Consider the following 23,315-nt stretch of genomic DNA (forward strand, 5'->3'; position numbering starts at 1 on the left):
GTCTCTGCTGTAGGTGGAGGATGAGGTACACACAGGTACACACAGAAGCATACACCCGCCCACCGATGACAGTACTTGAGATTCATCAGAATCTTTGCAGAAAAACATCAAAAGACGATGGAGGACTCTCTACCCATGAGGAATTTTATGCATTTTTGAGCTGATTGAGCCGACGCCCTGCACCACAGAATGAGACCTTTCATCTCTGCTGGTTCAGGTGAACGTCCTCACTAACTCACTACGGCAGGTTTTCCATTGGACAGTGACCACTGTGGGCGTTTGAACTTTGAGTGTTTTTTATTAACTATCCTATTAGTAAATGCAACAATAAGGAAACCGGTACACAAGGAGCACGACTCAGTTTTTAGCCTTTTCACGGTGTCTTTTCCCAGCATGCTTTGCAGCCTGTGAGAAGTCTCACTACAACAGGAGGCAGCTGGACCATCTGGGATGATGACTCATGTTTTCCAAAAAGGACCTGAGAGCAAACACAGCTTCAGCTATTTACAATGAATTCTTTTATTTTCTTCCAAACTATTTTACAGCGTGAGGATGAAACTTCAAAGGGACTTAACTCGCTTGAGTGCATCGAGATCAAAAATGACAGTAATTAGGGAGAATGATATGCACTTTTCATAGCAGTAAAGCACTGAAACAAGGAACGGCCTGGCTGACTATGTGTGAACTGAACGACACATTGAAGACATGAATTATGGGAACTGTGGGTGTTTGGCAGAACATATCGTCATTTCTCCCCATAAATAGGAAATTAAATGTTAGTGACAGTGCTGGACCTGCTTCCTGCAGGGGATGTCGGCCTGAATTCATCAAGCGAGACAGTGTGCCTCTGCTGCTGTCACCAGCAACACTTTTTTTTGGCTGAACGACCTTCTGTTCTAGTATTTTACTCCCTAGTCATTTTTAGCTTTTTGTATGTCTTTTATTTTCTTTGCATCAGAAAGAGAGTAGTCCTCCAAAAAATGGCCTATTTCAGAAGTGCAGTGGTTGTTGTGTATATTGTCAGAGGAAAACCATTAACTCATTCAATTAAGTATGAAATCGTTTTTGTAAAAGTTAATGTAAAAAGAAGAAGGCCATACATGTTTTGATATTGACAAAATAACCCTTTCTTACACTTCAATTACCAAAATGAAACACCATACACGTTTTCTCTCACTTATGCCACAGCAAATGAGTGGTTACATATTTAGTTTTAATTTAGTTTTAGCTACTACTATAGTTTTGAAGTTCAGAAAAGTTACTGTACAAAAACAATGACATAGTTTTGCTTTTAAAGCTTTAAATGCCATACTTTCCATTTACATTTTTGTTAAAGGACTTCTTTAACGATTGAGTTTCCAGATGATCGAGCTTAAAAACGTCTTCTAATTAGCTGCCGGATTCCATGGGCTCTGTGAAGGAACAACAACACAAATAGAGACTCCAGATTGACCTCTAAAACAAGTAGAGCAAAACGTTCTCCTTTTATTTTAGAACAAAGGCCCTTTCCACCACCAAAACCTAAGACTCCATCGTCTTTAGGTTAAATTGGGAGAAACAGAAGGACTTACACAGAGATTTAAACACTGGAAAAGAGGCACTGTCTCTCTTTGAGGGACTCTCTGAAGTCCTTAGAAAGCATTCCTGCGCCACCTCGTGTTGAAAACGCAGACTTGTAGCCTAAATGAAAGTTTAATAATTTACATAACAAACAAGAAATACATTTTGATTATTGCCTGAACAGAACGTATTGGAGGCGAGCGTTGTTTTGTTAATTGTGACTTTTTCGTGAGCAAAAGCAGAATGCTAACAGTATACGTAGCATGAGTCAGCATGTTTTCATGCAGTAATGTAAATGAGAAAGAACTACAAGAATGACAATGCTTTTTATCTAATGTATTTTTAAGGAACTAGTTTAACATGTTTAGATTTTTTCACAAAAAGTGTTGGGTTTGTCTGCTGGATTACAACCAGTCAGCACGCTTCTTCCAGTAAGCGCTTGGTCGGAGTGGGAGCTGAGTCATAGACCAGATGGAGGCTGTTTAAAATGACTGGAGGACAGATGGAAACCTGGCTTAGCAATAGACCTTCTTAATAAGCACTGAGCCAGGAGAAACATTAGTGTAATTTACATTGCAATTGTCCTTTTTAGTGTTAGAAGTGTGTTATGAATGCGTATATTTATACAATATCACAAAAGATCAACAGAGAGCAATGCATTTTATTACTCTATGAGCTTGTGTACAATGTTGAATCACAGTTTTAGTTCAACACATCAGCATACTTTAAATCTAATTTGTATTATCAGATGATTATAATGGATTTTGTTCTGCAATAGTGACTGTTATGCACACATATTTCATAGTCAAGTAATTCATTGTTTAGTTTTCATATCCCAAATGTGAAGAACACAATACTTTTCAGCTTCTTTCCAGATCCTTTCTTGATATACATCTTATTTAAGAAAAATCAATATGTCTATATGTATGTATATATACTGTATATATATATATATATATATATATATATATATATATATATATATATATATATATAGGCGTGGGCCTTCCAATGGAGCACTTGACCTCTGACCTTTTACAAGAAATCTATCTAATAACATCAACTAAATTATCTACCTTTTAATTTGATTTAAAATGACAATTTCTGCTTAATGCTTAAAGGAAAAATGAAAAACACTACTCTTAAACCACAGAATTGATATTGAATAGATAGGTGAGAAACACAAGCATTTGTTAATGATTTTAAAAGGAAAGACCAACCTACTGCTGCTGTGATCAATGCCTTATGAATTATGGTTGTTGGTTGTTTCTGAGTAGATGTTCAGCCTGCGAAAACAAAACGACTTATCAGCTGCTGCATCAATCCACTCAATATCTAACAGAAGAAAAAGACGCTCAATATGACAACTTCGCTGTAAATACCAGAAATTCGACGGGTTCCTCTGGTTTGATCTTGGAGCAGTCTAACATGGCTTCAGAGAGCGGGGGCATCACGTACTTCATCAGATAGTTCCTCAGAGGAAGAGAGTGAGCTTCCAGCAGCTCGTGCTCCTGACGCTCCACCTCGGACAAGTTCCTCTGCTGATGAGGAATGAGATACTTTAATCGGCTGAAGCTATTTAGAAGTCATTACGTTCTGGTACACTGCACAGGGCCCATTGCGGCCTGGTAACCAATCCCTACCATCTATGAATGCCTCATACAACACTTACCCACTCCTTATACTGAGCCGCCATCTCAGCCATTGCAGCTTCATTCCTACGTTTCCTGTCGGCAGCCTCCTCGGTCTCCTTCTGCTTCCTCTCCTCGTCTCTCTTCCGGTCCTCCTCTTCCAGCTCCTCTGCACTCGGGCCATAGTTTTTGGGAATCCCCACAATCTCAATGATCTTCTGCATAACACCTGTGTATTCTGAATCGTCTGTGGTGACCTCTGGGGAGGGACAAGACACACTTAGTGGAATGAAACGGAACCATTGGGAAGTAAGTTGGTAACCTAGAAGCCTCTCTGCAGAATAAGTCTCTTACCACAAGGTTACACAATTAGATTGATTCATCGCACAACATTTTATTAGAATTCTTTCTTAGTATGTCAGATGATGGAATGGGGGAAAGATTATAGGAAATATCCACAGTTTGGTCACTCTGTTTCTTAACACGAGGGAGATGAGATGAGAATGAGATGAGTAATAAATATACAATGAGTTTACAAAAGATCTTTTAACTGCACAAACATAAGAGTCATCTAATCCAACTGTACCACAACGAGAATAAATGTATTTCCCCTAAATGTTGTACGCATGAACTCAGTTTCTTCATTAACCATGAAGTAGAATGTTCTTTGAGAAATTAAGCGAATGTGTTTACAGGAGATGTGATTCATTATATTTCAATAAATTCTCAAGCTATAAAAATACTGAAAAGTTCCCCTTCAGTTGCATCTTAAGGGAAAAAAACAACATTTGTTTACATTTAAGGTCATTATTCTCCTGATGGAATAATAGGAAGTATGTGTCTTTTAAAGCGAGTATACCAATATGTTGTGGGTGAATCTCCTGCTCATCAAAGTAGTCCGGCAGGGTTTCCTCCGCTGTACTCAGTTGCCTGTATCTCGTCAAGCGAGGGACAAATTCCTCTTGGGTGTAACGCATTTCATCTGCAACACTCTGTGGAAGTCCCAGAGCTCTCTTTGTCAGAAAATCATCTGTTGCATCGAGGACAAAAACATGCTCTGCAAAACAGGAAACACTTAATTAGAAAAAGAATGCTTTGTAATATTGGTGAAGAAAGTTTGGGGTTTGATTGAGTACATCAACAACCTGGAGTAATCTCCGTGTTGTGCACAGGTTTTTTGGGAATCAAATCCTGGTCCTCTGTGTCCTCATCTGCATAATAAATAACAAAAAGCAGCATTTGTATTAGTGTTATCAATATTTATAAACATTAATATTGTAATTAAAGGAATGAATGAATCAAACATACCGGAGAAAATCAGCCTTGCCTGCTCATAAGACCTGGGAAAGCCATCAAGAACAAATCCTTGGTTCCTGCATGGCTGGGAATTCAGCTTTTCTTTCAAAATGTCAAAAACTAGATGGTCAGACAGTCGACCTAATGGACCAAAACAATTGTTTAAACCTAAAGTGATCAACTAAAAGACTCTCTATCGGGCGACAACCCGAATGCAAAGGTCTCAGCCAGATGAGCACAACCCTCTACGTTACATGTATCTATCTCAAGCTTAGTAACAGTTTTAGCATACAAGTTTCAATTAATCCAAAAGCTGCAGTTGTCAGACATCCAGACAACTTTTGTTCAACTTTTAACATCCATAAACCAAACCATGTCACTCATATTTTGGGATGGGATTCTCCAACTAACCTTCATCTATTTCCATGCTTTTGTTAATTTGTTCCAGTTGTTTCTGTGCAGCAGTAGCTACCTCTTCACTGAACACATCAGGGTCCGATCCATTCACTATCTCCTTCTGCAGCATAGAACAAGAAACACAAAAAAATGAACAAATATATTTGTGGTAGTAGAGTCTACAAGAGACACAGAAGAGGGAGTATATTTCCTCAAAGCAGTGAGATTAACATGTAATCTGCATGGTAGACAGAAGCAATGCTTTTATTCCACTGACCAGCTGTGTGAGATTTTCCTCAATGACCTCTTTGATCTTGATGTGGTGTATTTTGTAATGACTGCACAGCTTCTCGGCAATAGTGCTTTTACCCACCGCTGGAGGTCCAGCCAGGCATATTCTGATTGGCTGTGACAATAAAATGGAAAAAGAGGAAATCATTGCAACTTTTATCTAGGATTAAAATAGCTTTTACACCCAAATACCCCATCAAGTAAGTATGGTAAGATTTTGGATTAGTAGACTGACACATTGAATCTGGCCACACTGTATGTCATCATGTTATCTCTAGATAACACTCACAAGAAGCTGCCTGGTGTCTTTGTACTCCTCAACAATGCTTGCCATGTTTTCAACCATCCCAGCTTCAGACGTCCAGTGGAGACTGAAGGAGTCTTTGATAATGAAAGCATCCAGGCGGAGGTTGATATTGAGGTATTCCAATTCGCCTGGCTGACATGGGATTTGAACATGATGACATAATCCAGACTAGATTCTTATTCTTTTTAAATTACAATAAACATTTCACACTTTACCGTAAAAGCCTTCATGGCAATGGCATCCTGCTGAGGTAATTTGTTAATTTTTCCAGACCCAAGTGTATCGCTTATGACCTGATGGGTTGAAGAGAATAAGATTTATTGCGATTTTCAGTTGACAAAGCAGTACTAAGCTTATACTAGGTACCATAATATTTAATGAATACTGGGTCCGGGGTGTATTGCTGCATTGGTGTTATCATTAAGGTTACCTTTACAATATCCTCTAAAGTGTTCTTGGAGTCATCAACAGCAAGGATGTACCTGGACTTTGGCTTGAGTTCAACGATGTTTTGGATCACTCTGAAAAATAAACACAATTCAGCCTTTTGTTTTTCCTACATTAAGATGAATAGCCACAGTATATATGTAGATGTAGAGAAATAAAAATCACCCTGCGAGATCATTGACGTGAATCGTGGGGATATGATTTGTGCCCTTTCCAAAGAGAGGAACTTTTGGAAACTGCATCAACCAAGACTCCTGCGAAAACACAAAAGCATTTTTCCAGAAGATCATATTGCAAATTTGGATATAAGTAAATACAAAGATATGCACTATACTGAGTTATTACATAACACATTCATACCTACCTTGAAAAAGTAGTTAAAGAGGTTCTCTCCCTTTCCATACTGAAGTCCACTACCTACAACATATCCAACAAGCTTGGACTTTTTCTGAAAGATAAACATCACACAGAATTCAACTCTTTTTTTCATTTTTCTTTTCTATTGCTTAATACATTTCCTGGTTCAGAAAGTAAAATGCTAACATGATTTTTGTTGAACCTTTCATCTATAACGTGTACATACACCTCGAGCTAGTTCCAGCACAACTTTCTCCACGTTATTGTGTTTTCTAAAATTGGGATGTGGCCTTCTTCTTCTGAACTGTTCCTCTGTAAGCAGAACACCCGATTCTTCCTGAAGACAAACATTATAGTTTAAATGTTTGTGATGTATTCATAGGGCAAGTTTGGAAATGTCTTCCTACAAGCTCACCGGATTCTGTGCCTTGGTCATGGCCCAGGTCATCACACTTGAGACTAAGATGAACATTTTTCGAGACTTGAAGTTCTCCATCTCGGCACTGAGGGCTGTGGTCAAAGACAGAAAAGAGCACAAGAAAGAAAAAGGAAACAGCAAAGTCAGCCCATTGGATAATAAGCCCAATTCTTCCATTACCTGTGATTGCCCATGTTGCTTCTTCAACCGGTTGTTGTGTTGCACTCTCTGAGATGTTGTACACCACCACGTCACACTCCAGCAGGCGCTCAAGAAGCTCGCCTCGTGTTGATGACTAGCCAAAAAGATGAGATGTCCAATTATAAATGGTCTGTCATTCACATTGCCTAGTAATAGACATACTTTACATAGTCATTATAGGACTCCAAAACATAATCTTATAACATTAGATGATTATTATCAAAGCCTTGTTGACAGTTCATTTCTTCAGAGTATATAAGGAGCCAGTTTTTACTATGTGGTAGTTTAATCTATAGCAATTGATCACATTACAGGCTACAATATGATATGCTTTGCATTAAAGACATCCGTGGAGTAGATGTTGATGCTAACAAGTGGCCTACAACATGTGCTTTTGTTGTGGCAAACAATTATGACAGTATCCCAAATCATTTACATGTACCTACAAATATGTATAATGCTTCTTGAGCAACCTGCTGCCCGGCAGCAATGTGCACCACATGGCTGGAGACACAGTGAAGATTGTTAACCTTCCTTGTCATTTCAATCATAACTCACCGTGTACTTTTCAAGCAGAAAGTCGCCATCGCCTTCTTTGCTGGAAGGAGACACAGTTCCCACTATTTGAAAAGCAGCTTCGCCTCGCCTCGAACTTTCTACGGTGTCGGCTTCCTCTTCTTCAGAGTCTTCTCCACCCGCGCGTGAAGTGGATAAAAACTGTTGACACGGTCAGAATACACACGGTAACAAAACTAGTGGATGACAAGCGGGCAGCTACTTGATTATCGCTAGCTAACGTTAGCTTCACTAGCGTTACCTTAGCGATGTGCATGGAAGAATATCTGTCGACGTCGTTGATAAAAATACGTTTGGGGAGAGTATGTCGCTTTTTATCCCCCATTTTAATGCGTAATGCTTTGTGTGGTGAGGTTTGACGTTGTTACTCAAAAATGGCTTAACGCTCCTATAAACGAAATCGTTTAACCAGCTAACATCAGTTGTGACTTTTGCTCTCCGGGCTCCGTTTCTATGGACTCTCTTCCGTTGCTAAGGGTCGTCCAATGAAATGCTGCGCTGAGAATGCGTAATGTTGACATGTTGACACGTGACCTCACGTACTCCACGTTCCAGCCCAGCTGAAAACGTCGTAGACGATTTCTTGCGTAACCTATTTACGTGCAACGCACAACAGAGTTGTGATTTTCGCCGTACGTGTTGATGAAAACAGCATGGGGGTTTTCACGTAAAAGCACCGCTAAGTCTACCATTTCTTTGTATTTAATTATGCGTAACGTCCAGACAATTGGAATAACATACACATTTGCATAAATAATTATAAGAATAAACAGTAAAATGCATATAGAAGTTTATTAAATAAAATTATTTAATGAACATTTTTATGTTTTAAGGGTAGGTAGTGCCTTGCCTACCCTGACTGCACGTCACTGATTATAACATAGTGGGTCCAAACAAACCGGATAAATCATCTCAATTCTGATCATGATGATGACTACAAATGATTACATTACATTACAGGTCATTTAGCTGACGCTTTTACAGCGACTTACATTACATTTTTAACCCATAGCTATTTACATTTTTGCCTGGGGAGCAATTAAGTGTCTTGCTCAAGGAGACTTTGTCATGGGACAGGGAGCAGCCGGGGCTCAAACCGTCAACCTTGTGGTTCCCAGCGCTCCCTCTCTACCCCTGTGCCACTTTCACCTAATTCTCACAACATAACATTTATTTTTGTACATGTGTAAGATAGTTGTCCATTGATGCCCCATGGTGAATTTTAGTCTCACCGTGCCGTTGTTGCATTGATATAATGATAAGACACAGAAGGAATCACTGTCTCGCCGTGTAGCTGTTGATAACACAGTTTTTAAAGAGAAGCTATATGACTCAGTGGATCTAAACATTACATATCTGTTATTAACCGTGTTGTACCACTTTTTACGCTGTGTTACAGAGTTACTTTTTATATTGCTAGATAGCTGAGACTTCCAATACATACAATACACAACAATCTATTGGTTGGTTGAATAGCCTACTCTACAAGGTATAGTAATTAAAGCAATCTAATGAAACATATTAGCCTAACAGAGCATAACATGAAAATACTCAACAGTTTCTCTTGTGTAAATATACATAGTTACATTCTGGACTGATGGTATTCCTCTAATTTTACTATTTAAAGACCGCATGCATCTCCCCATTTAGCTGCCCACTCAAGCCCAGATACTCACACACTTGTGGGAATGTTTATCATATCATTGAGCATGACAAGGACATGCTGATATGGTAACTTTAAAAGCACACCGTACTTTTATAGAACTGACGGAGAAACTGTTAGAAGTACTTGATGTTGTTTTTGAGTGAATAGAAAATTACGTCGGTCCTTGTTATTTAAAGGCTTTACTATACTATGCTATACTATATGCTATATTTTTAGGCTTGTTTTAGCCTTTTTTGATACTTGCTGTAATTTCTCTACCATTTGAACTAATTGTCACAATTCCCAAGAGTGGATTGTAGGCTCGTTCAGATCACCTGTGGCCTGTGAATTTTCCCTCTTTCTTTAGATCTTAAGAGCGGTGGGGAATTGCTATAGGTCATTATGATCATGCTTGATGCAGACCTCATTTCACCTCATTTATCTGCCAGAAACTTTAAGCCCTTTGAGACTGGTTTGCTGTATTGCTGCATATGTGTTTATGATATAAAACCTAGCTAGAGTCAATTCTAAAAAACCCTTCCTACTTTAACCTGCATCAGAGCAGACAAGGACAGATACACATAAGTATATATAAGGTATATATAAGCATTTCCCTATCAGAGATGCATCACATTATGGTTGAAGAGTCATTTTTTCTTTTTCATTAACTGCAAGATTTTCAGGGTTTTTCCAGATCAGCTGCAATTTGCGGATTTATAGAGCAACATTGAAATAAATTGAGGGCTCACACACAATATTCTTTAACTTTAAAAAAGTTCATATTTATGATTCTGTTCTGTCATTTGCCGTTAAAAAATAGCCGCTCATGTGATCACTCTGATTATCGTGTCAACAGCTCGTCAAACACCGCTGAGCCAGCAGCTGCTTACTGCAGGCATGTCACACATTAGGATGAGTGCATGTTTATTGTCTGAGGCTGTTTACTGAAACGTATTACCCTGCTGCGACAAAGTTAATAGGATTCCTTGTGCGTTACAAAGCTGTACAAAACAGAGTAAGATTACTATTATTGGTAATTTAAATGCGTTTTTAGTGACCTTTTTTTTCTAGTCTTGAAATTAGAACAGAAAGTTAACTGAAAGTAATCAACTTGTTTTCAGCAGATTCTACAATTCTGACCTGGTGGTCAAATTATTTGTTTTTCATTCAAAAACTTCCATTGCAACAGGTGTCATCTTTGCAGAATGTGTGAAACAAAAATCACCAGAGTGGTTTTACTGTGCTCATCTTCTTTATCCATTTCTATAAAAGTGTGCGTCGTAACAGTGCATCCTCAATACTAACAGCAACAACTGTTCAGCAGGGCTTGACTGTTAAAAAAGCAGTTGTTGCTAACAGCTGCTGAGGTGTATGTGTGTGTTGGAAGAGGCAGGGGGGTGAAGTGCAGAAGGGGCAGCTGTCAGACAAACTCTGTGCTTCCTACATGCCCGTATAAGGACGAATGCCCCTCAAAACCACGACCCATTTAGGACCAATCTGCTTTATCCTGATAAAGACCTGGTGACACAGACAGGACTCTGCCAAAAAGTGCTTCCTTGACTTGAAGGGAGCTGTTGACAAAACACAGCACTGGCTTCATCCAACGGGACGTCTCTGACTCCTACATTTTGCCCAACAATGTGAAGCATTTGTGCACTGAACAAGAGAGTCGGCTCCAAACAAACACTTCTTTAACCATGTATTCCAGTAATAAGTGTAATTTACTTTCTGTGTAGCGTATGTAAATACAAACTCAATCAATCAACTATATTAAGAATCATATAAACACACACTAACAAATTAAGCTTGCCCTTTTCTGTTCATGGTTTTCTTTGTTTTTTTAATAATTCTTCGGGAATCCAAGGAAAGCTGCGGTTTGACTGCGACCGTAGAGGAGCTTCATAGTTCAACGCCGGGCAACAACGCCGGGCGTCAGAAGGTGATGGGTAGGATGCTACTACTCCAGATTTACTCTTGTTTTGGAACAAATTTTAAATGTGCTTTTATAGTCTGGTACAACACTTGATTCATGGAATGCCTTAACTTTAACAGCAGGTCAATCATATCTTTATTTCTTTGGTTTCACTGTTTAATTCTGCTCTTCTATATTTCCGAATGACGTAGTCCATTGTAGAGCTAAGAGGATTAGTTGATTTATAGATAGTCAATAAACAGAATATTATTATAGTTTGCAGGTATTGTGATAATGTTCTCTAGTTCCAACTTCTCGACTGGGACAGTGTGCTGCTTTTCTTTATCTATAAAAAAACTGATTATCTGAACATCAATTCATTGGGCCGTTCGTTTTTTTCCTTGAACCCTTACAAGACAATAAATTGACAATAAACTCATTAAGAAATCCACCCAAAACTTTACGAGCAGTTATCAGTTGGCAAAGATACACAATGTGAGAGTAGCTTTCGTGTAGGTAAACGCTTGAAATAGAAATAGACAAGTAGGTGATCAGCGTTTCGCTCTGAGCTACATTACAGCACATGGAGACAGACAGAATAGCTCAACCTGCTGATGGTAGTGGGGGGGTATTTACATTCTTAATGCACTCACAGTGGCCTGATAGGGCTCCAGCATGGGGGAGCAATGTGGGGGCAGTGCGAGGTGACTAATAAGGAGCTAGAGCTTTGGCCGCAGTCTGTGGCAACACGCAGCCACCACCAACTGTTACACTCCATTTCCCTAAAAGGAGACACTGGAGCCAATCACAGGACAGAATCACCTCTCGTCGCTCCGCGCACAGGCCGTCCTAGCGATCTGCCGCCCGCTGGAGTCCCCCCCCCTCTTACAATATTGCCTCTCAGCTGTCTGGCATGTTTTTCTGCCCCCCCACCCAACACGATGAACCGACACTGGCAAACTGTCCCTGGCAGGTTCCCATTGAACGGCTCCACAACCAGAGTGCCCAGACAAACTCTCAGATTAACATCCCCAGCGCCCCGCTTGGCCTGCGTCATATAAACACTCCCTGGGAGACCTGGGGGGAAGCTGGACAAAGCATGAATGGGAGTAATACGCTGATCACGTTGTTGATATCACATATTCAGGGGATTCAGTGTCCAAACCTCCCAGCAGATTCAATTTAAAGGGCATTAATTCATTCTGAGAATCAACATAAATAATTTGACAACTAAACTAAAACTAAGCATGCAAACCATATACGTTTGCTTGTCTACTAGGTCCATCCAGGCAAAAATCGTCTGGTAACTGGTACTAGTTCTTCCTTCTGTCCACTGACTTTCATCTCCAAGGCAACATCTCCCCACATTTTGCTAAGCATCACTTAATTTGGGCTTGTGTGAACTACTGATCCCGCCCACAGGCCCCCCAGCCTGAGGACGCTGGGACATATTTAAGGACCACTTTGAGTCCCTCAGCTCTTTGTCCCAGTGGAAACTCCAGCCTTGTGGTCATAACTTGGTGAGTCCCTTTTCAGTCTTGTTGCATTTTTCTTTTCACCATAAGAACAAAAGAGGATGAGTTGATGCTGCGGCAGCTTTATCTGTTTACTGCCAAACCATAGCGTTTTCTTTTACTGTTTAAAAAAAAGAATTCTGTGGTCAAAGGTTGGGATGGAGCATAGGAACTGAAAAATAATTGAAAAGAAAGAGAAACAATTGGTGGTGAACAGTTTACAGAGTAATGGAACAGGGAACCAGGAAAGTCTCTGAGGAGGCTGTGATGGGATACTTGCTGTGCAGAGGCTATTGAGCTCTGACTCAACGTAGATACAACCAATCTTGAAACACTTTTCTGTTACTAAATAAATTGTTGCAGGTTTAAAAACCCTCTGAGGTTAAAATCTATAATACTATAATATCAAAGTATTTTTTTCCCTCATTAATAAAAGCTACTTAAATGCATAGTACGGCACATTATGGAAATTACAGAATAGCAATGGCTCTATAAATAATGTTGCTCAATTAAATCCACGTTTTTGAATGTTGTACTAGAATGACAAGACCTGCAAGTTGCAAGTTGTGTAATAATGGTGAAAGGATGTTGATTTAAATTCAGAGATAGATTGCTTTTCTTAAGCTCTCATGGAGGAAGAACCAAAGTCATATCTGCCATAAATGGCCTTGATTTGGAACGGTTTATAAAGCATTCAACAACATTGGATGACTAATTTGACTTTTTGTTGAACACCTTTGGAGGAGGAATTTAAGAGTCAGTTAATGTATGATTTTTCATGTATTTTCACTTTTTCCTAGGCATCATCCGCAGTGCAGACGCCGATTTCAAAACTGTCAACAGAATGTAATATCAGCTATTTAAATTGAGCGTGCTGATGTAGATTCGGATAAGGGAAGCCATGTATGGGGAGGGCAGATGCGGGATGCAGTGGGGATGCGGGCTGCGTCCAGAGATCCTTGAGGGATCGGGGCACATGGTCCGGCTCCAAAAGAGAAGGCTCCTGTGTGGCGGCAGCTGAGACTCTGTCCTCCTCCTGCTTCTTGTCAAAAGACACATTGCCTCAGCTGTTAACTGGCCCCTACTTAACGATGAGATACAGGGGACGGGTTGTGGGGGCAGAGGAGGGTGACAAGAGTCCTGAGGTTGAAAATAGACCTGAGAGTGTTGGGGGGGGCAGGAGGCCACGTCCCGTTATGGGTATTCAGGCAGCTGTGAGACTCAGACAGGAGATTAGAGCACTCAGACGTGTCTTGATACTTGACATAGTGCTGCATTGTTTCTCAGGACTGCCTGCTTTTCTTTTTTTTGAATGGACATGCTACACATTTAAATTGTATTGTTTCCTCAATGAAGCCCCCTTGATTTACGTTAGGGCCCTTGCACCTTGATTGAGACGATGTCACAAACTAAGCTGTAGTCTGTGTTTCCATCCTCTGTCTCTTGCAGAAGGCTAAAACAAAAAAGACCAAACATGTGTGACGACGACGAGACCACCGCCCTGGTGTGCGACAACGGCTCTGGCCTGGTCAAGGCTGGGTTTGCCGGTGATGATGCTCCCCGTGCCGTCTTCCCTTCCATTGTTGGACGCCCGCGTCACCAGGTAGGAATCCACAAGGCCCAACAGGATTGTGACGGATGAACATTTCTACAGGTTAATTCCAGAGAGTCTGTAAGTGTGCTTTTCTGAGTTATGTTTGCCTTGCGTTACCAGGGTGTGATGGTGGGTATGGGTCAGAAGGACAGCTATGTGGGAGACGAGGCCCAGAGCAAGCGAGGTATCCTGACTTTGAAGTATCCCATCGAGCACGGCATCATCACCAACTGGGACGACATGGAGAAGGTAAAGGAAATACCTTAACGTGTGTCTGTATATTGCTGATTGGAGCCTACTCGGGAGTCAATCCTACCCCTGACATATTCCCCCGTGTTCCTGTTTTTACAGATCTGGCACCACACCTTCTACAACGAGCTCCGTGTGGCCCCTGAGGAGCATCCCACCCTGCTGACCGAGGCACCCCTCAACCCCAAGGCCAACAGGGAGAAGATGACCCAGATCATGTTTGAGACCTTCAACGTCCCGGCCATGTATGTGGCTATTCAGGCCGTGCTGTCGCTGTACGCCTCTGGACGTACCACCGGTGAGTCCCTGCCGCGGGCTGACACTCTTTGATTGTGCAACATTGCAAACACACTCTTTAGGTGTTTTCTTTTGACAAACTGCTGCTTTTTCTGTCACACAGGTATTGTGCTGGACTCCGGTGATGGTGTGACCCACAACGTGCCCATCTATGAAGGTTATGCTCTGCCCCACGCCATCATGCGTCTAGACCTGGCAGGTCGCGACCTGACAGACTACCTGATGAAGATCCTGACCGAACGTGGCTACTCCTTCGTCACCACTGGTAAGAGGGACACAACAACCGACTCGAAGCGAAATATGTGTGAAATTATTAGAGGTTTATTTAGATTTGTGTATTCGGTTATTATAGTAGTGAGTAATTGCACTATCCAATTAAATGAGATAAGCCTACACAAATCTAACTAAGAGATCATGATACTGGAGATATGATCAGAAGGAAACCTAACTCATGAACACAATGATGCAAAACAGCCTTTTTATTTTCCAAGCAAAACACTGATTTCGGACTTCTTCCATTTTACTGAGCTCCTGGCTTGAGGAGTAAACACTGAAAGCTGTTTGTGGTTTATGTCGCCGTGTTGGTGCACGTAGTCGGTCGGTTAATGATGTTGACAGGTGACGTTAACTGACTAAACTGTGATGAACATCCTCCCTCCAGCTGAGCGTGAGATTGTGCGTGACATCAAGGAGAAGCTCTGCTACGTTGCCCTGGACTTTGAGAACGAGATGGCCACCGCCGCCTCCTCCTCCTCCCTGGAAAAGAGCTACGAGCTGCCCGACGGTCAGGTCATCACCATCGGCAACGAGCGTTTCCGCTGCCCCGAGACCCTGTTCCAGCCCTCCTTCATCGGTGAGTCAGCTGCCCTCCAACACCCACGCACAGAGAACACCGTCATGTATGTGATTACGTGTGTGCAGTCAAGGGCGTCTACTGACTCAGAAAGACACGATAATTATAGGCAACTATTTCAGCTTGATGTTAAAACAGAATATTTTTAAACAAGAAACTGAATTTTCACACTGTAAACATTTTCAATCTAAATGTTTATTATGCTATTGCTTATGAATTCTAAATTATGTGAAAAAGTTTTTTTCTAAGTAATAGAATATATATCTATATTTTTAAAGGTACTGTATACTGTCATTCTTAATAATAATATTAATTTATATTATTTCTGTCTATGTCTTGGCACCCATATCCTGTCTGCCATATGAACCCTCTTCCCTCTGCTCTCCCCTGTGCAGGCATGGAGTCTGCTGGTATCCACGAGACTGCATACAACAGCATCATGAAGTGTGACATTGACATCCGTAAGGACCTGTACGCCAACAATGTGCTGTCTGGTGGAACCACCATGTACCCTGGTATCGCTGACCGTATGCAGAAGGAGATCACCGCCCTGGCCCCCAGCACCATGAAGATCAAGGTGAGCCCCATCGACCGGTAATGACCCTCAGGACTGGAAGTTTAACATGGCGCATCGTACCAACCTTTACTTCTGCTCCTCCCCGCAGATCATCGCGCCCCCTGAGAGGAAATACTCCGTTTGGATTGGCGGCTCCATCTTGGCCTCCCTGTCCACCTTCCAGCAGATGTGGATCAGCAAGCAGGAGTACGATGAGGCTGGCCCCTCCATTGTGCACAGGAAGTGCTTCTAAATGTCCAACTAGCACCGAAAGAAAAAAACCCACACAGACCACTCCAGCTCTCCGTCCATATTTGTATTTCTACTCTGCCTTTTGCTGTATATACATGTTTTGTTGTAATAAAAATAGTTGCTTTTAACAGTAACAGTGTGGTGTGTTGTAATGTTAACATACAGGTACCGAGCAGGTCTATGAGCAATTAAGATCAATATGTCTGTCGAGTAAGCATGTCCGGTTTTATTTGATCATTTTAACTCTTCCCGACTCCGAAATGGATTCATCGGCAGAGCATAACTGCTTCTTAAACGCCTTATATTTGTATCTGCTTTCCATAGTATTTTCTTTTTTTTGGTTAAATTAAATAACTTACTTTTACTATCTAAAATACTGCATAAAGGAAAATATTATCGCCGCAGGTGATTTAGTTCAATCAGCTGAAATGATAAATAAACATCTTCCCCTTCATATTACATTACAGGTCATTTAGCAGAGGCTTTTATCCAAAGCGACTTACATTACACTTTAAATCCATGACTTTTTTACATTTTTGCCAGGGGAGCAATTAGGGGTTAGGTGTCATGCTCAGGTACACTTAGTCATGGAACATGGGGCAGCCTGGACTCAAACCACCAACCTTGTGCTTCCAGCACACCTTCTCTAACCCCTGCACCACGACGACCCTGTCACATACATCAAGTTGTCTCAATAGAACCTTTAATACTTTTTTTCCTAATCTTGGTATGGATATAATCTCACTTTTGAGTTCACATAAGACAGCGGGGGCCGTAATGTTTATATTTGTATATATTTCGACCAAACCGTGATCACAAAAAAAATTGTGATGTGAATAATCAGAATATATATGAAATCACAATCACAGCCAAATTTAAGGTGAAGTGAAAGTCAATCTGAAAATGAAAGCTCACATCTACCACTTTCCCCATGTGTCCTGAACACAACACCTTGCCTTTCCTCCCTTGTCACCTGACCCACAGGTGATATGGATGAGCATAATAAGGCCGACCTCCTTCATTCACCAGAGATTTTACCAAGTGAGAGGAGATTGAGAGGTTTTAGCCAAAGGCTGTTGGATATTTCAACATGAAGGTTACAGACAGTAATGTGATCCGGTTTCACCTCCAGGTTACATATGGGATTTATGTAAAGGGCTTAGGGAAAAAAAAGGAGAGATTGCAAATCACTGGTACAAAGGTCTTTGGTGTTCCTCTGGAGAATTTACATCGCCAATACATTCCTGAGTTTGGCCTGGTGCCCTGGTGAGTAGAAGTAGCAGAATAAGCAACTAAAACTGGGAAGTCTGCTCCCTGGATTAATTATTTTGTTTTTATTGTTTTGTCTCAGCTTTTTGGTGAATGCTTGTACATTTCTACTGGAGCGTGCTGGGACTGTTGGCCTATTCAGAAAACCAGGCTCCCTTCCTCGCATTAAGGCCCTTAGGGTAAGATTTTAGCCTTTCGAACTTGTATTTACGTTAGATTCTGCTCCAGAAAATGGTCCCCCAACGGTGGTTTGAGCAGGCGCCGATCGGTTTCCCATCGGTTATGGCTTTACTGTGTCTCACTAAATGTTTTTGCTCTTGTGTGTTGCAGGCCAAGCTGAATAGAGGAGAGGGTTGTCTGACCGCACCCTTCCCCTCCGACGTCTCGACGCTCATCAAACAGTTTTGCAGGGAGCTGCCGGAGCCCCTGTTCCCCTCGGAGCTCCACGCAGCTCTGCTCAAAGCCCAGGCGCTGCCCAGCCCACAGGACCGGACCTCAGCCCTCCAGCTGCTGTCATGTTTGCTGCCTGCTAGAAACGCCTCCTGTCTGCATTACCTGTTGGACTTCCTCTTCAAGGTCTCCCAGAGGTTTGAGAGAAAACCCTTGTTGGGAAGTTGAGCCCGGATAGACGGTGTTTGGGGCACAGTGAAGTAAATTATAGTCAACATTAGGGACCCGGGCTACATTATCACCAATGGAATTAGTTGAAGCTGTTAAATAGATTTTGGGACCGCTCACACACTGCTATGTAGTGATGAAACACTTATTCACTTAACATAATGGGCCTAATACTTTTTCTCCTCGTTCCGTTGACAGGATTATCTGAAACTGCTTGATATTGTTCCGCAGACAGGATTCCACAATGGGGAAGTGATCTACAGATGATTTGAATAACATGTGTTTTTCCCTCTTATTCCCTTGACGTATGTTTCAGATGCTCTGAAAACTTAATGACCAGTTCCAATATAGCCACAGTGTTCGCGCCGTGTCTTTTACCGCCCCCCAACAAGGCAGAGATGTCTGAAATGCGTCTTGAACTCCGAGTTCTCGTCTTGCGTACCTTTATTGAAAGCCCTCATTTATTTGGTAAATCAAATCATTTTTCAGTCCTGCTGCATTCTTTTAAATGGGGGAGCTGGAAGAGACTTTTCCGATCTTCTCACTCTGTAGGTGTCATTCCTAAAACGGTTATGGACAGCATGGATTTTCTGATTAACTTCCATCCTCTGAAAGATGCAAAAAGATGTCACAGAAAAAGACACGGTTTGAAAGGTATAACGCTAGGCATTAATGAGAAATGGAACGCGAACGTCATTAGCCTTTTCCGAACACCACATTTGCTCAAATACCCGCAGTGGCGTGGTCTGCGAAGACGATGCCCTGGGTTCAAAGGACAAAGGACAGGCCTCCAGCCTCTGAGGGGAGTCCAGAGTCCACCTCAGCAGACAGAGTACCGCTCAGGAGAAGCCTCGGCCTGGAGACTTTCCCCAACGTCCTGCTGTTCAGAACCTGCGTGCCGTGTGCAGGTAAACCATGTGTGAAGAATGAAATCAGCTGCAATGCATGTACCTTTTTTTTTTTTTTTTTTTTTTTTTTTTTTTTTTTAAACGTTTGAACCAAATGGGATTTATATCCAAAATGTTTGTAGAAGAAGGTTTCCGTCCTGCAGCAGCCTTGTTGGAGAGTCACAACCCGGTTGGCGAAGAGGCATGCGAGACCCCACAAAGACCAGCAAGGTACATTTAAAAAAATAAAATAAAATAAAAAACCAAGGGAAGTCCTTTCTCATAATTAGTAAGATCGAGCGTAACTGTACAATATAAGACCGTTGATGATTTTCAATGAACATGAATCTGATGTTTTATTACGTTTGTCTCCCTTATTGTTTTCAGAGATCTCTGTTTGGGTAATTTCCTGAGGTTCACCAGTGGACAGAATGCAGGCGGTTCTCCTCTGTTCACTGGTGTTGGAAAACGTCAGCTCACACCTTGGAGGAGACGCATTTCACTATAATTATTTTTAATAAGAAATTGACATTACTGCAGCTTTTTAGCTTCTTGCATCTGCTGGATCCGTTTCTATTTATTTGGTGTCTCTGAACTGTTCAGTGTGTTTTAATTTATTTTAACATTTTATTAAATGTATGCATTTGTTTTTTTTACTGTTGCACAGATGCCCTTTGGCTACAATTTCATATCAAGGGAATAAACGTTTTTTACAACTTTTCTCTTTTACGTGTGCATACAATACATTTTATTACAGCTGTTAATTGGTGATGTGACTAGTCTTTAATGCCAACCAAATATCCAAAAGTCACATCTATATTGAAGATGCAATATAAGTACATATCAGTGGAGTGTTTAAAGCAACAATTGCCTTTGTGTACCCCGTGCAAATGATGGCCATAATGTTTCAGCCAATGGGAACAGAGGCTTTTTTGTTTCTTAGCAACTCCATCTGAACCGTGAAATGAGGATTGCATCCTCCTGCTAGGTTGCATAATGGCCATTTAGGATGGCCGTGTGGTAGGAGTGCTTTTCCTTCAAAATAAAGTGCAGCACAAAAAATAGTGCGCTGTAACAGGTTTAGGCCCCGTATCTTGGACAAACAAGAACGCATTCTGTACTCATGCTGAATCAACTTGATTTCAAAAGGTCGTCTTCACAAATGTCAAAGACAATTCCGGAATCCACCTATCCTTTTTTGTGACGCAAACTCTTATTCTGGAAACCGAAATAAACGTCTTTCTATCCAGCTTGACAGCGGTCTCGCGCAGTACGCAGGTGCCGACATCATCGAGGACACGGTAAGAACATATGGATCGGAATTCCTTTCTGATGTTTTATATAAACAATAACGTATATAAACCGGTGCAGCTTATATCTAAATAGAGATTTTCCTGTATTATATACATATTATGGATGTTAATTAGTCTATTTACATCGGCCCTGGTTCTGTTTACACTGTAGCACCATGTATTTATTCAATTTGTTGGCAAGTTACAGCCTTTTATGGTTTATATTAACCACAACAGACACAACGAATAAATAAAATACAAGCACCATTTCCATATAATAGGCAATGTTATATGAACGGGATGTCATGTGACCTGCAGACAAAATCCAGCCGTGTTTGCTCACGGCTGCTGTCCATCTTTTGTGCGCTGGCCTTGTGTGTTTTTCCTCGGCAGATGGCACTTCTCGGCTCCGCGGCACGGTTATCGCTGCTCGGCTTCCTCCTGTGCCTGCAGGTGGGCCGGGCTCCAGCCCGCAGCCCCCGCACGGCGGACCAGGTGTCCGAGGCCGACATCCAGCGACTCCTGCACGGGGTCATGGAGCAGCTGGGCATTGCCCGGCCGAGGGTGGAGTATCCTGCACATCAGGCCACCAACATAGTCGGGCCTCAGAGCATCCAGGGTATGTTGGCTGCATATCGTAAATAGTCCAAAGTATCTTGCATGTTTAGTCAAACTAGGTGAAACCTGGGACAAGGTTAGGCTGAATGTGGGCAGGTGAGAGGGTGCAAGTACTTGTGAGTTTATAAACTGTAACTTCATTTTATTATATATTCTAGTTGTCAGATGTAATTTTTCTTAATTCTTTACAAATTGTGTTTTTCTGTTACGCAATCCTCCGTATTCTGATTAAAATGAATAAAATAGCACCAACTGTTTTGATGGTTGTAAGGAACCATTCTCTGCATTTGTCCCTATGTATCATCTGCCTTCATTCTGTATTTACTTTTTTGGTTACATACTGTTGTATTATGTAATCACAAAGACAACAAAATATAATGTCAAATTTATGTTTTTATGAATACACCGCCAAAAGATATTCAGTTTTCTACTCATGATTATTCATGAACAACAATTATAAATTTAATGAAGGCAAACCAGAGAATTTTTATTCATAATCTGATTAAAAATGACTGAGACAATCATTCTATTCTCAAAATAGAATTTGAAAAATATAGGTGCTGGTGAGGTTGCTGCTGTTTTTGTGTTGGTTGTAATGCACGTCTTCCTCCACAAGGCGGTGCTCACGAGGGGCTGCAGCACCTCGGCCCTTTCGGCAACATTCCCAACATTGTTGCCGAGCTGACAGGCGACAACGTCCCCAAAGACGTCAGTGATGATCACGGGTACCCCGACCCTCCAAACCCGTGTCCCCTGGGAATGACAGGTAGACGCTCTTGTGCAAAGCTCTTTGAGTATCAACATAACATTGAATAAATGTTGCCATCTGCTTTTTATTGGATTTTTAATGTATTCTTTTGCACCTCATCACAGCAGCAGATGGGTGTTTGGAAAATGCTCCGGACACAGCCGAGTTCAGCAGAGAGTTTCAGAAACATCAGCATCTTTTTGACCCAGAGCACGATTACCCAGCACTCGCGAAATGGGTGAGAATTCTACTGTGGAGTGTCACTTATTTCTAACTTTTATTTATTTACCTTTTTCATCACAAATCAATTGAATGGGGGAAAAATACTCCTGCCCACTTCCATAATTGCTTGTTTGGTGTAAACAACAGCCACAAACTGCAATTGTATAAAATATATAAAGCAGAGATAAAGAGAACATCTCAACAACAATTCGATGACAGTAATTTAGGAACAAAATGACTGGCTGTAAAACAAAGGATGCATAATTTAATATCTGTGTTTTCTTCCAGAACAAAGAGCTTTTGTACCAAAAACTGAAGGGAGGACAGAGAAGAAGAAAAAGGGTACCGTGTTTGTCGTCTTCTTCCTTTAAAGGATTGTGTCTGAAAAGATAACATCACCGGTACTGAAATCTCATCCTTGGAAATGTATTTTCTGGCCTCCCTGCAGAGTGTCAACCCGTATCTGATGGGCCAGAGGCTTGAAAATGTGGTCGCCAAAAAATCAGTTCCTCACTTCTCTGAGGAACAAGAGGAAGACCCACCAACTGCTGCCCACCAACCTTCTGCTGTCAGCAAATCTACAACCTAAACTCCTGCACCACTCACTCTAATGTTAAAAGCATACTGTCAGATAAGTTACATATTTAAGCAATTTGGCAATGGATTTGTACTATAAAATATGAAATAGATTGCAGATTAAAGATATGCACTTTTTATGGTATTATGGTCTCATTAATTAGCCCATATCTTGTTTATTAATTAGGGACAGCATGTGCCTGAAGAGCATTTCTCAGTTCACGTATACCTACCCATTTTTTATGGAATGGTCACATGCAGGAGATTCAAATCTATAACCCCAAATGCTAAAATGTGTGTGTAATCTCTTTAAGTCAGGACTGTCAGTACATCTACAACTGTATTATAAAAGCACGTATAAAGATATTTTGATTTGGAGGAATGTTGAAAGAGAAAGTCGTCATTATCCGACAATACAGAAGTAAATTTGTTCACTGAAGTTTTGGAAGTTAAGTGTTTGTATGTCTTGATATAATCACATTTGTGTCTTCAGAATCAACGGTTTAATACAAATCCTGTTTGGTTATGGTAATTCTAAACAGTAGCAGCTTTGTGAACTATATCACTGTTGCATGTCAATTATTAGCTCTTATCTTATAATACCCTAGAGTTTCATCTTACCCAAACATGTTTGTGTTGGTTTTGCTGTGTGAAGTCAAATAAACTATTTATCTGCATTGGAAACGATTTTCAATGTTTTTTTTGTTTGTTTTCCGGGGCGGGGGGACGTGTT

The 23,315-nt window shown here is 41.1% G+C and overlaps 4 protein-coding genes across 9 annotated transcripts; 3 read left to right on the forward strand and 1 right to left on the reverse strand.

Annotated features, from left to right (window-relative positions):
• Positions 1 to 1,571: 1,571 nt before the first annotated feature.
• Positions 1,572 to 7,960, reverse strand: LOC120808225 (adenylate kinase 7). 5 transcript variants are annotated; one of them, XM_078093053.1, is made up of 19 exons: positions 7,722 to 7,960; positions 7,463 to 7,621; positions 6,884 to 6,998; positions 6,701 to 6,795; positions 6,512 to 6,622; positions 6,293 to 6,376; positions 6,094 to 6,182; positions 5,912 to 6,002; positions 5,697 to 5,774; positions 5,464 to 5,613; positions 5,161 to 5,289; positions 4,899 to 5,004; positions 4,500 to 4,628; positions 4,337 to 4,402; positions 4,051 to 4,248; positions 3,233 to 3,450; positions 2,943 to 3,098; positions 2,781 to 2,846; positions 1,572 to 1,680 (listed from the first exon to the last, which is right to left on the reverse strand). In XM_078093053.1, exons 1-18 carry the CDS (start codon positions 7,803 to 7,805, stop codon positions 2,811 to 2,813), a joined length of 2,094 nt encoding a protein of 697 aa, XP_077949179.1. In that variant the 5' UTR covers positions 7,806 to 7,960; the 3' UTR covers positions 1,572 to 1,680; positions 2,781 to 2,810. The 5 variants fall into 5 exon arrangements, with proteins under 5 accessions (XP_077949179.1, XP_077949178.1, XP_040016868.2 ...); XM_078093052.1 differs by having other exon boundaries at positions 2,943 to 3,101; XM_040160934.2 differs by lacking the exon at positions 1,572 to 1,680 and having other exon boundaries at positions 2,671 to 2,846.
• Positions 7,961 to 12,316: 4,356 nt separating this feature from the next.
• On the forward strand, positions 12,317 to 16,486 carry actc1a (actin alpha cardiac muscle 1a). Its single transcript, XM_040160937.2, has 8 exons — positions 12,317 to 12,557; positions 14,001 to 14,154; positions 14,266 to 14,394; positions 14,497 to 14,692; positions 14,795 to 14,956; positions 15,353 to 15,544; positions 15,940 to 16,121; positions 16,210 to 16,486. Exons 2-8 carry the CDS (start codon positions 14,026 to 14,028, stop codon positions 16,351 to 16,353), a joined length of 1,134 nt encoding a protein of 377 aa, XP_040016871.1. The 5' UTR covers positions 12,317 to 12,557; positions 14,001 to 14,025; the 3' UTR covers positions 16,354 to 16,486.
• Positions 16,487 to 17,282: 796 nt separating this feature from the next.
• LOC120807705 (rho GTPase-activating protein 11A) lies at positions 17,283 to 19,845 on the forward strand. 2 transcript variants are annotated; one of them, XM_040160016.2, is made up of 8 exons: positions 17,283 to 17,618; positions 17,704 to 17,800; positions 17,952 to 18,208; positions 18,556 to 18,707; positions 18,792 to 18,893; positions 18,977 to 19,147; positions 19,270 to 19,357; positions 19,514 to 19,845. In XM_040160016.2, the coding sequence occupies exons 1-8, from the start codon at positions 17,443 to 17,445 to the stop codon at positions 19,632 to 19,634; spliced, it is 1,164 nt and encodes a 387-aa protein (XP_040015950.1). In that variant the 5' UTR covers positions 17,283 to 17,442; the 3' UTR covers positions 19,635 to 19,845. The 2 variants fall into 2 exon arrangements, with proteins under 2 accessions (XP_040015950.1, XP_040015951.1); XM_040160017.2 differs by having other exon boundaries at positions 17,338 to 17,618; positions 19,291 to 19,357.
• Positions 19,846 to 20,117: 272 nt separating this feature from the next.
• On the forward strand, positions 20,118 to 23,266 carry scg5 (secretogranin V). Its single transcript, XM_040160019.2, has 6 exons — positions 20,118 to 20,427; positions 20,812 to 21,037; positions 21,653 to 21,802; positions 21,910 to 22,022; positions 22,295 to 22,348; positions 22,455 to 23,266. Exons 2-6 carry the CDS (start codon positions 20,812 to 20,814, stop codon positions 22,593 to 22,595), a joined length of 684 nt encoding a protein of 227 aa, XP_040015953.1. The 5' UTR covers positions 20,118 to 20,427; the 3' UTR covers positions 22,596 to 23,266.
• The last annotated feature ends 49 nt before the right edge of the window (positions 23,267 to 23,315 follow it).

Source organism: Gasterosteus aculeatus, chromosome 18, assembly GCF_964276395.1.
Source record: "Gasterosteus aculeatus chromosome 18, fGasAcu3.hap1.1, whole genome shotgun sequence".
Classification (NCBI taxonomy): Eukaryota; Metazoa; Chordata; class Actinopteri; order Perciformes; family Gasterosteidae; genus Gasterosteus; species Gasterosteus aculeatus.

Excerpts from the sequence above, each read along its gene's own strand:
- LOC120808225 (XM_078093052.1), bottom strand. The coding sequence starts at position 7,805 with ATGGGGGATAAAAAGCGACATACTCTCCCCAAACGTATTTTTATCAAC. Across the intron at positions 5,005-5,160 it reads AGGAAAATCTCACACAGCTG|AAGGAGATAGTGAATGGATC; the intron begins GTCAGTGGAATA and ends TCTATGCTGCAG. Across the intron at positions 3,451-4,050 it reads GATTCACCCACAACATATTG|AGGTCACCACAGACGATTCA; the intron begins GTATACTCGCTT and ends GTCCCTCCCCAG.
- actc1a (XM_040160937.2), top strand. The coding sequence starts at position 14,026 with ATGTGTGACGACGACGAGACCACCGCCCTGGTGTGCGACAACGGCTCT. Across the intron at positions 14,395-14,496 it reads ACTGGGACGACATGGAGAAG|ATCTGGCACCACACCTTCTA; the intron begins GTAAAGGAAATA and ends CTGTTTTTACAG. Across the intron at positions 14,957-15,352 it reads CTACTCCTTCGTCACCACTG|CTGAGCGTGAGATTGTGCGT; the intron begins GTAAGAGGGACA and ends TCCTCCCTCCAG.
- LOC120807705 (XM_040160016.2), top strand. The coding sequence starts at position 17,443 with ATGAAGGTTACAGACAGTAATGTGATCCGGTTTCACCTCCAGGTTACA. Across the intron at positions 18,708-18,791 it reads TGAAAGCCCTCATTTATTTG|GTGTCATTCCTAAAACGGTT; the intron begins GTAAATCAAATC and ends CTCACTCTGTAG. Across the intron at positions 19,148-19,269 it reads AACCTGCGTGCCGTGTGCAG|AAGAAGGTTTCCGTCCTGCA; the intron begins GTAAACCATGTG and ends AAATGTTTGTAG.
- scg5 (XM_040160019.2), top strand. The coding sequence starts at position 20,812 with ATGGCACTTCTCGGCTCCGCGGCACGGTTATCGCTGCTCGGCTTCCTC. Across the intron at positions 21,803-21,909 it reads GTGTCCCCTGGGAATGACAG|CAGCAGATGGGTGTTTGGAA; the intron begins GTAGACGCTCTT and ends ACCTCATCACAG. Across the intron at positions 22,349-22,454 it reads GACAGAGAAGAAGAAAAAGG|AGTGTCAACCCGTATCTGAT; the intron begins GTACCGTGTTTG and ends GCCTCCCTGCAG.